Consider the following 11491-nt stretch of genomic DNA (forward strand, 5'->3'; position numbering starts at 1 on the left):
TGCCGCTCTAATCTAAGGTACGCGTATAGCGTAAAAAGGGAGGATAGTTAGGCCTATATAAACTTATTATAATTAATAGTTAAACCTATACTCTCTAAATGCCCTATAGACCCACTTAATTCCACTTAACCGTTGTTAAGCCCTACTATAAGAATGACAGCTCTAAGCCTTTATAGGATGCCCCAGAGGATACCCTAGAGGAGAACTATAATTAACGTACTCTAGAAGGCGACAACGATTCTAATATAATTATAGTAGACGTGCCGTAACTATAACGCGGTAGAGGTCGCCTGAAGGGATTACGGAATTGCTAATATCTTATAGATTTTAAAGAGCAATTTATTACCGCTATTAAGAGTAGAGACGAGTTATTAATGGCTTTTATAACAGCTAAAGAGAAGAATAACTTTAAGCTTGTAAAATAGCTCTAAAAAGAAGGCCATATTATAACTTTAGGAGCTCCTTTTTAAGCATCTAATAAACAGGAGATCGACGGTCTTATTACGAGAGGAGTCTTTAAATTTGAGAAATATGACCCTACTAAGTTTAATGGAGTTTATATCTTTAAGTTAAGAATAGTTAACGAGATTAAGGGTAAAGCTACTAACGCCCTATTTAAGAAATTAAGGCTTGTTATTTAAGGTTATAACAATAATAGTAAGAAGGTAATCCTTACGCAATCTCCTACGATTTAACAAGCTAGTTAGTAAGTTATTATTGCGCTAGCTCCCTCCTTAATAAAGAGTAGAATAGCAGTTTATTTATAAAATATTACTTAAGCCTACACCCAATTAGAGACGCACCTTTAGCGCTTAATATTAGCATATCTTCTAGAGTAAATTCGCTACTAATATCCCGAAGATATAATTATAGTTATCCTTAAGCTATTATACGGAATCGCAGAGGTAGGAACCTATTAGTAGGCTACTTATAGCAAGCACTATAAAGAGAAGCTTTTAATAACCACTTTTATATTTAATCCCTGCTTCCTTATTATAACTACAGGAACTCTATTTAGAATTATTAGCATATAAACTAATAATATAATTATCTTAGGAGACAACTAATTCTTAGCCCTTAAAGAGGATAAGCTAGTAAAGGTAAACCTTATAGCAAAGCTAAAGGAAAGACTTAATTTAATAACACCATTGCTCTTTAATAGATGCATCCTCTCCCTAAATAAGGATTCTATTGCTTTATGCTAGAAGGGTTAAGGTAAGAAGATTAATGTTGTTAATGTTAATTCTTTAAAGTAAGGATATATAGAGCAACGCGCTCGCGGAGCTTATATTGCTTCTATTTATTAACCTAAGGCTTCCTTTAATCTCTCTATTACCACCTAATATTAGAAACTAACTAAGGATAATATTCTTAACCTAAATAAGCGTCTTTCCTAGCAAATAAACCATCTTAATTAAGGACTACTTTACGTGCCTATTAATCTTCCCACCGCTAAGCTCTTTATATTTATTAATAGATTATTTATAAATAATAAAGATTTTAGCTCCTAGCTAGGATATAAGACTATTATTATAAATAAATCTACTAGAGAGAATAATTTTATAATCTACGGTAATCTTATCTATTAAAGCTTAACTAAAAGCAAGCGCGTTACTTAAAGTGTTTTAGCGTTAGAGATATATAGAATAGTTAGCGGTGTTAATATAGCAATTGCAATTAGAACTACCCTTAAGATAATTATAGATTAACTTAAACTTCCCGCTATCCCTATAATCGTGTGCACCAACTTATATTCCCTCTATAAGTGTTTAGTTAAGCTTAGTACTATAAAGGAGAAACGCCTTATAATTAATATTATGGCACTTTAGCAGTCCTATAAGTATTAAAAACTCTTTAAGATTTAATAGATTAATAGCTAAGATAACCCGGTAGATATAATAACGAAGGTAAACCTAAATAAGGCACTAGAGACGTTTGTTAATATAAATACTCTATATATATAAGTTAAAGGTTAGGTTAAGAGGGAAATTTAAAGAAATTAAGATCTTATAGAACTTTAACCGCTAGTTAAAGTTGTTTAATTAGTTAGATTCTTGCTAAGAGCGCCACGCCTAATTAATTTGGGTAGCAGTATATGATTCTACCGACGCTATTTATTAAGCTAGCTAATTAGGATTTTCTATCCCTGGGATGGAAAATCGCTATTAGCTTGGCTAAGAGCGGTAAGCGGAACTAATATCTTTGCATAAACCCGTATAGATACCTACGCTATTTCTTCCCCTTTATTTCTTCTTCTTCTTCTCCTTAGCTTTATATCTTTATATAGTAGCAATCTATAAGTGTATATAGATAGCAACTACAAAAGAAGAGTTGCTAGTGTCGGGAATGAGGCAAGCGGTCGTCACGTGTTGTCACGTGTTGCCGCGGCACTAGCGTGGTAAGGAACCTTAGGTTCTTTACCCACCCCCTGATTCTAAACAATAAGCTTTGTAACCAACATTTACTGTATCTACTCGAGTAGCATTGGTGAGTTACCCTGTGACACTAACAATAGTAAAACTTTCTAAAGAGACTTCTAATTTTTATTGCCCAAAAATTGCGTTATATAATGACATTTAGGAACGTAAATATATACCCTCCCCATACCTATACCACTATTAAATATTTTAGATTTTGCACTTAGAGCTACTTATAATAAGCGCACCTAAAAGATCTATTAATTTAGTATTCTAAAATTAGATGTTATTAATATTTTATACAGGGGTTATTAATTAAGCCCCTAGGATATAATTTTTCAAGTTTAACACCACACTAATATTACGACTTTCTTATAGTGGCCGAGCCACCCCTAATCTCCTCTCTTCCTCCCTCTCTTTCCTCCCATTACTTGGCGCTAAGCTATTGCGTTATCACCGAGCCATTGCGTTATTACAAAGCCATCGCGTTACCGTTAAGCCATCGCGTTACCACTAAGCTATCGCGTTGTCGTATAATCGTGTTGTCGTGTTAAGGTAGTATACTTACTTTAATTCCACTAAGCCGCGCGGTAGTTTGGTTATTAGGCAATAAAACTATTTAGTATATAAAGCTTTAAATTATAATTATAATTAACTATTATATCAGATCCTACGTAGAGGGCTCTATATTAAAGCTCTAGAGTCCAAATATATACTAGATTTGTAACTAATATAATCCCTATTGCTAGCTATAAAAGCTCAATTAAACGCCCCTAAGCCAGATGCCTCCAAGCCAAACCGAAAGCTTCTAAATCTACGGTCTTCGAATTAAATCGGAGCTTTAAATTAGAGCTTTAAATTAAGGCTCTAAATTAAGGCTCTAAATCGAAGCTCTAAATAAAAGGCTTAGTAAGCGTAAACCCGGTCAAATTTTTCGTTGGCTTTTACCCTAACGATTATCTTTATTATTATAGCTAAGATATTCCTATAGGTTTCTTATTACTTAGCGTATAATTAAATATCCTTAACTTCTAAAGCTTTAACTTACTACTAAATTTAATTACTAAGGCAGCGAGCTATTAGCTAGCTATAGTCTTATAGCTAACTAGCTATTATAACTCTATAAGCTCGCTGACTGCTTACGTTATTAGCCTCTTGGCAGCGACGCTGTCGATGATGCTGACTCTTGGACACACTGAGTTAAACTATGTCTCAACGTTGGATCCTACGTTTCCAGCGATCCTCCTCTCAGCCGAGGCCCTGGTATATTGTTTTACGTATTGCATGGTGGCCCTTACATCACATTCTGCAGGATCGGTCACAGCTTAAAACATACAATTTCCAATTAGCGAAGCCAACTCCTCTGGCGCATTTTTTGAGTAAGGAGCTATCAGCCTACGGTTAGCGCCCACCTCAGATACTTCAATGTGGAGTGAATATAATTACACCATCGTCTATTACATGAGCCAACTTGCGGCACACACATCTGACCACACCGATCATCACCCCTGTTCTGAAACCAAGTGTATAGCAAATAATGTGGATTTGAAGTAAAACAAAGAACTCATCACATGTGAAGCTGCTGCGGTTGCTCTGAGGTCTGTACTTATTAAGAAAATAACAGACGTTTTCAGCAAGGGAGGAATGCCACTCGTGGGCGTGGAGAGCCGAGAGCGACGAATCAGGATTCAATTAAAAATGGCTACTCACTAGGCACGCTTCAGTCGGTAAAGAAATCTTCAGTCATTTCCTTGCCTTGGTCGTAGATGAGTTGCAGTCGCTCTGCAAGTTCCGGAGCCTTTGGTCTTTTTTTCGGATCAATTTTCAGACAGTCTACAACGAGATTCAACAGCATGATCATAGGATTGTTTTCGCCTTGATCCCTCACTTGCTCTTTTAAGAGTTTAATCTGATCTACAACCTCTCCGCGAAGTTTTATGTCGCCTTCTTCGTCGCAGCAATAATATCCCTCTGTTGTGACTTGAGGGGCCTGGTAATCAATCGGTCCAGATCTGTTAGGCATTAGCAATCGACGCTCTAGTAAAAAAAAAATTATCTTTAACCTTCGGTCTGCAAATTCCTCCAACCCGCTTGAACCTTCCTTGAGCCACACAATGATTTCGAGCATGATACAACCGAATGACCAAATATCATAAGGCCGGGCTTGCCTCCGTTCTTGATTTTTCACGCCTGCTTCGGGAGCGGCATACACTGGGCTTCCCTGGATTGACTTCGTTCCGCTGCCGTCAATTTGGTCTCGAACCTTACCCAAACCAAAATCTGCCATGAGTATTCTGCCATATTCCGCTTCTAAGCCTTCCAGGGTGTCCTGAAGTTCATCGAACAGTAGTAAGTTTTCGGGTTTCAGATCGTGATGGTAACCCGTCTTCGGTGCTCGCCCCAAAGTATCAGGATGGAGAGTGTCGTCTGTGTGCTCGTGAATATGCTTCAGTCCGTTTGCAAGACCGTGGAGCTGCCCTAACATCCAGACGACGCGCTTTGAACGGTCCTGTCTTCTTGGATCGATGCGTCTAAAATGTTCCTTCAGATCGCACTTGGCGAAAGGAAATATGAGATAGTATTTTTCGCCATGCTGAAATGCGGCCAGTAGGCGGATGAGATGACGACGGTTTCCAAACTGCGCGAGTTGAAGCAACATCTTAGCTTCTTTGAACCAGTCTGCCTTGCGTTTTTCAGTCTGTCTATTGCACTCTTTTAAGGCCAGGTATGGATTTGGATCCTAACATCATCGCGTTAGCCTTGCCTCTCAGAGATCAATTCCGGGGGTGCTACTGGCACCCACGCTAGGAAGTTCATATATTTTTTGGTGACTTGGGGCAAGTTTAACTTTATAAACATCACCAAATCCACCAGATCCAACCTTGTGCTTCTCCACGAAAGGGATTATCCATTGCGCGTTGTAACGATGTACCGTATTGAGATCACTTGGCTTTGCCCCTTCAAGTTCGACAGCCATAGTCTGCCATTGGAAAGTACATATGTGGTCATACTGCAGTGGCGAACAAAAAAAAGGCCGATGATCGTCGCTAACATTGAATGGAAGGGCTGCATCATAGATATCATGTTCCCAAAATTGCCTCAGCAAAACACCAAAGGGCTTAATATCTGCGAGGAGAACAGTAGCCAACAGCTTGAATCCATCACGACTGATTTTGGAGATTTGTTTATGATCCGTTGTTGAAGCCTCCAGTTTATCAATCTCTCGAAAGAGCTCTGTAATATTTTGTTCGGAAAGAATGTTCCGAAGGACATGGGCAGGAATGAACCATCTGTGTTCCGGATCTTGCACCTTTGCCTCTATAAGAGCGTTCAATAATCTTTTCCGAACGGTCTTCGGCGGCTGGCTGGTCCGCGAGTAGGTGGACTCAAAAGTAGCATATGTAAACTGGCCATTTCGAAGTTCTGTAACGGCTTGGTCGAAGCTGATCGCATTCGCAATCCGACGTGATACTTGGTCACCAATTCCTTCGAGGATGACACGTTGACTGCGGAGCAATGATCCACTGGCGCCAAGGTTTCTGATAATGCTATCCCTTTGTTCACACGCTCTCGGATAAGGGCTGGAATCCGGTAAATCCAATCGCCCGTGGCCGACCATTTGTCTCAGCTCCTGCTCAACGATAACGCATATATCCAAGGATATTTTTTCTTTCGGTAACTTTGGAATCTCTGTAGGAACAGTAGAGCCAGGACTGTAAATGAGGATTTCCAGTCCCCCCATATCTATTTAGGGTTCTCTAAGATTCTTCTTGACCAGGAACGTAACTGCCCCGGGGTTATCAACTGTAACTAACGGGAGACTTCCGCGCGGTTTGTGGGAAGCCGGAATTTAAAGGCAAAACTTACTATTAGTGGTGCTGTGCGTAATTTATGATTGCTACGATTCTCTTGAATACCGAATAGAAACCGAACTGGCTCCCTCTTGGCCCACGAAATTCCTAGCAAGGCTGTTGTTGAGGCCCTTTCTAACCAAATATGAAGGCTTGCTAAGGATTTAATCGGTTGGTAGGCTCCCCTGAAGAATCTCTCAATGATATTAAAGTTAGTTTAAGGCTACGTAATGAAAGCCCCTTTCGTTTCTAACAGACCTTGTCTGGAATAGTCGATTAAATTCGATAAGATAGCTTCTAATGATAAATTCTTTAATGGAAGTAGTTCAATCTAAACACGGTTACCAGCGAGCCTCAATTTTATACCTATTGGGTCAAAAGCACATACGTCTATGAGGCTGGCTAGAAGTCGCAGTGCAGCAGGACGCCCCGGAATATATTCGATGTTTCGAGGCTTAGGTACGGCTCTCACACTAAGTTGACCAATAGATCGAGTAATATGCTCACCGATCAGCTGGCTTTTGAGAATTTCGTCAGCCTTGTGCTTACCAACAGAGCAGGCAACAAGGCTGTGAATTTCGGCCATGCCTTGCTCCGCCACCTTGCCGCCCAACCGATTTGGAGAAAATTGTTTCGTCAAAAGCAAGGCAGAAAGTTTTCTTCCGTTGCGATTAGGTTCGTTTATCCGTCTTTGGGTTGTGGCTGGATATTTACGAGGTTGAAAAGACCTGCTTGGCGCAGAGTCAGCCTTGGACGCCGGGAGAACTTAGGCAAAAATTTTTTTGTTCTGAAGCCTTGTTTTATTCAAATTTTGAAATAGTCGCAACTTGAGAGCAACGGTGTTGGGCTTAGCAAGCCCTGAACAGTGATCCATTTAGATCGGAACCTTTTGGGCGTGGGTGGTTGGAGTCGATCTGCATTGACTGTGTATCTGCTGATTTTTGGTGGCGTGGAGTGGGTTTCGAGGCAAGAGCGCCAGTACTATATCTAATATAGTAGTAGCTAAGCCTAGTATAGTGGTAACTAAGCCTAATATAGTAATACTAGGCAGGTACGTGAGTGGGAAGGGCTGAAAAGGAAATTAAGAAAAGTAAGGGGTATATACCGGCAAAACTCCTTAGTACGATATGGGTTTTGGCGCCAAATGTATCGTAATACCAATGGTATTGTTGTATCAAGAGTCACGTGTAGGGTGAATAAGCAGTAAAAACTCAATGAAAAGTGGATCTTAAAGCTTGAAGGGTGTAGATTTCCTCTTTACGGGTCAGATATACCCCCTTACATACAACTAGTTATACCGATACTAGTGGTAGAGCTTAATGATATCGTCGAAAGTCAGATAATCGTTAATTACACCAAAAAAGCTTTAATTAGGGCGTGTAGATCGTAATACAAAATATATCGTTATATACCAGTTATCGTAAGAAAGAGTTTTGCCTGTAAGTGGTTATTTCATAAATCAGACGCTCCGTGGTAGAATTTTAACAGAACACGCCGAACTTAGTTAGGTCAGCACGTGCTTGGTTACGGGGCAGGACACGCTCATATCCGCTCCCTATATTTTAAAATTCTAAGAGCTTATTGGCGTCGCTTTTAGTTAGAAGTGAATATTTTAAGAATTAATTTTTATCGCTTTTTATAGGCTATAGCCCAATCACGGTAGCTATAGTAGATTTGTTTAATGTATTAAATTCTCTAAGTAATTATATCCCTCCCTAGATATACTAAAGCCCTATATCTATTATATTAAGACACGAGATAGCGCCGCAGACCGTGTTAAATTTAAAATGGAATCTTCGTAAATTTTAGACCGACCACCTATATTTAACTTTTAATATAACGTAGCTACGACGTAGCTACCACGTGGAGTACATAGAGAAAACGGAGAGCTTATACCTCGTGTTATTTTTGAAGTGGTTAGATGTGGGGAAGGTGGTAAGGTTTGGCAGTGATTTGGTAGCTCTTAGACCCTTGACAGAAAATTTTAGGGGGGGATAGGGAGCAGCACGCACGTGCCCCCCCTTTTCTGCGAGGGTCTGATTTATGAGATAAACTACAACCCAACTTTGTGCACTCCTGGCGTCAAATCGTTATTTTGGTGGATGGAGTGGATTTGCCTTCAGATCCGCCCCACTCCGATCCAAATAGATCGCTGGCCTTGAATTCCAACTAATAGACGATGTAGCCTAGATAAGCTGTAGAACAATGTGAAAGTAACTAAATTTTTGGAGCATTTGTTAGAGTGCTAATAGCTCAGGCTAATTCGGGGCAATGAGATAGTTTAGCGTATTGGTGTAGCTATATTGTGCTATTTCGATGGGACGCCTAAGTGCTATCAAAAGGGTTATACAAAGCATTCTAGACAAGTCATATTAAAGTAAGGCTAGATAATCCTAGGTATAGGAGAGGACACCACACAAAAATCATTTAACTGGCGGTGGCGCTTATGATATGTCGAGCTAACCTGCAAATATAAAACCTCCAGCAGCCTGTTAAAGTCTCCTGGGTGGTGCATCGTGCATAACTCTTTATGAAAAGAAAACGTAGGGCGCATACAGAGCTCAAAGAGATAAAATATTGCTTCCACAATATTGCGCAAGCTCCAACTCCGAGAAGTTCGCGCTGCATTTTGCTTTCAGAAAATCCCGACAACCGTGCTCCTGGGGTAGCTCATTGCAGTTCTGCAATGCAGTTGAGATATCCCTTCGTAGATGTGGAGCCTTAGAAAACTCTGCTTCTAGTCCTCTCAAGATCAGGCTTTGTTAGCCGGGTATACCAAGTGTTTGGGACGTGATACTACTAGCTCGCTCAGAATTTATCCTTGGGATATCTGTAGCTAGGTTTCGTATCAGACGGGCTTTCCGAAGCCGGTGCGAAACTGCATCCTGGACATGCGTTGATGAGGTTATGTACCAAACAAGCAAGGTAAAAATAGTTAAAGGGCCTGTAACCGCGAAGTAGATCCACCATTTCGTCGAAAGGACAAGATTGTGAGCCGATATCGATACGAACTGTGTGGAGAAGAAGCTTGCGACTACTGTTGCTGGAAGGAAGAACACCGTGATTATGGTAATTATTTTGATTGCGCCAGAGTCCTTGGTGGCCTTCTCGGTTAAGTTTCGCATGGCTGTATTATCGTTTCGAGCCTCTTCTGCTAGAAGCCTCAAAGAGTATGCATTTTCGTAATCTAAGAGACCCGATAGTAGAGCTGAAGCGCCTTGGATGCGTTTTTCCAGAACTTGTGCTTTCGTTAAATAGAGCTTGGTTTCGTTTAGAATTTCGGAAAACCCATTGCACAGGGTTTCTTCTGTCGATGAATCTCCATTTTGTTGACCCATGGGTTTTGACAGACTGCCCATTAGACATGATATGGTACTGATAGTTGAGCTAAGCATGATCTCTAGGTTCAAAATTGCGTCTTCTAAAGTCTTGAGCCTTTGTCGATCCCTGAAGTCAATATTGAATTCAGGCAACCCATCAATCTTGTCTTTCGCCACATCGGCAAGCGTAATTCTGTCCGACTACTGGTGGTAAGCTTCTCTAGCTAGAAAAACCCGAAATCTCCTTACCTGGTCTTGCACCCGCTCGGTCATATCATTTATGTACCACCTCCATGCAACAATTGAGGCTTCGATGAGAGTTAAATGCAATGCAAACGAATGCATAGATTTGGTGAATGGATGTTTCCTGATATGATCCATCACGTGCTTCTCTATGCTAGATTCTTTTGGTATACCTACGAATACCCAAATTACTTGGTTACAGGGGGGGTCGTGCTTTTGGTAGACTGCGTATTGTCGAATGGACCATCTCTCTCTACCATCGGGGTTGCCATTGTCGGCAACATAACGAAGACCATATGCGCATTCTAACATGTCAGGGCCAGTTCGGACGCGAATTCCTTGATTTCTTACCATATCCTTTTACTGGACACCCCTCTGAGCTTAAGGGATACAACAAACGAAAGCGGCACGCCGGTGGTGCAAAATCATACTCTTTGTTTTTGTAACCGAACGACATGACAAACTCTTTGAAACGAGGGTTAATCGAAAAACAGTCCATTAAACCCTCGAAAAGGACTCGAGACGGGGAAAGCCGACTGTTCGAATTTAGGGTGAATCGGATGAAGCTGGAAGGGTTAATCTCGGGTAAATATACTAAGGGTTGGGAAGTCAGACAATGCGGGCTGTGGATGATTTTTGTACTCAGCAAAGCCTTCCGGATAACGAATTGGGCGTGTGCGGTCGCTGGTAGGTATACTTTTCTCGCCTAGTGTCCCCTCGGGTGTTACCCAGGTATAATCCATTGCTAAACTGAGTCAGTGGTGTAGATAAAAAGAGCATCGGGGTAGCGAGCGTGCAGCGGTGAAATTGGAGTAAATTTTAAGGTTCCATCAAAGCAGGAAAGATTTTGATTCCGGAGGGCTGCAATTTTGAAGTTGCCCAGAAATTTATCCCAACGCCTCTGAGAATTACGACATCCCCCACCGGCAAGACAATCATCACTTACAGTGAGAATAAGCATCAATCCAAGCCTTGGAACCCTCCAGCTGGAATATTTTCAGAGCTCTTCTATCGAATTTTTCCAAAGCGGGAGCGTCAACATCGCTACGAAAGACAGAGTTTGCCATTGTTGTGGATCCTAGATTCTGGAATGTTGTATGCACGGGCTGCCACGGCTTTCATACGTATCATCGGCAAGGCACCTGTTCCAGTTTACCGGAAAAACACCATGTTCTGAAATTCGGGCAGCAAGGTTGAGCTGGATACTGTGTGAAGAGTACTGTGGCAGGCTCGTTCGCGATCAGGCTGGTGTATCGGCAGATCCAGCCTTGCAAATTTCTGATTAAGCGATTATCAGAGGAGATATGCAAATAACTTTAAATGTATATATAGATAAAATAAAACTTAATGGATATTATTTTAACACAAAATATTAAATTGCCTAGTTATAGATAGTTTTAGGTCATGTAAAATGGTTGTAATTGCCCTACGGTTAATGGAGCAACGTGGCTCATAGATAGCGGCTATTCCTTCAATGACCTAAGGCATGTAGTCAGGTGTCATAGATTATCGTTTAAAGTTCGGCGCCTGCAACGCCGTTTCCTAAGAAAAATTTAAATCTGCCTCGCCTCTACCTGCCTCGCCTCTACCTGCCTATTTGCCACCACGTCTTTTCAACAACAATTGCAGCTTCTTCCCTCTGAGAGCTATCGAGATATCT

General features: G+C 40.9%; 2 protein-coding genes across 2 annotated transcripts; both read right to left on the minus strand.

The window, feature by feature from the left end:
- Nucleotides 1-4031: 4031 nt before the first annotated feature.
- K441DRAFT_160233 (kinase-like protein) lies at nt 4032-6444 on the minus strand. Its single transcript, XM_067640248.1, has 5 exons — nt 6285-6444; nt 5221-6203; nt 4481-5157; nt 4306-4429; nt 4032-4250 (listed from the first exon to the last, which is right to left on the minus strand). The coding sequence occupies exons 2-5, from the start codon at nt 6157-6159 to the stop codon at nt 4242-4244; spliced, it is 1749 nt and encodes a 582-aa protein (XP_067509271.1). The 5' UTR covers nt 6160-6203; nt 6285-6444; the 3' UTR covers nt 4032-4241.
- Nucleotides 6445-8556: 2112 nt separating this feature from the next.
- K441DRAFT_626781 (uncharacterized protein) lies at nt 8557-11202 on the minus strand. The gene is made up of 5 exons (XM_067646143.1): nt 10778-11202; nt 10447-10576; nt 10183-10397; nt 9838-10136; nt 8557-9789 (listed from the first exon to the last, which is right to left on the minus strand). Exons 1-5 carry the CDS (start codon nt 10896-10898, stop codon nt 9031-9033), a joined length of 1524 nt encoding a protein of 507 aa, XP_067509272.1. The 5' UTR covers nt 10899-11202; the 3' UTR covers nt 8557-9030.
- Nucleotides 11203-11491: the final 289 nt, after the last annotated feature.

The sequence above is a fragment of the Cenococcum geophilum genome, assembly GCF_001692895.1.
Source record: "Cenococcum geophilum 1.58 unplaced genomic scaffold K441scaffold_3, whole genome shotgun sequence".
In the NCBI taxonomy this organism is placed as follows: Eukaryota; Fungi; Ascomycota; class Dothideomycetes; order Gloniales; family Gloniaceae; genus Cenococcum; species Cenococcum geophilum.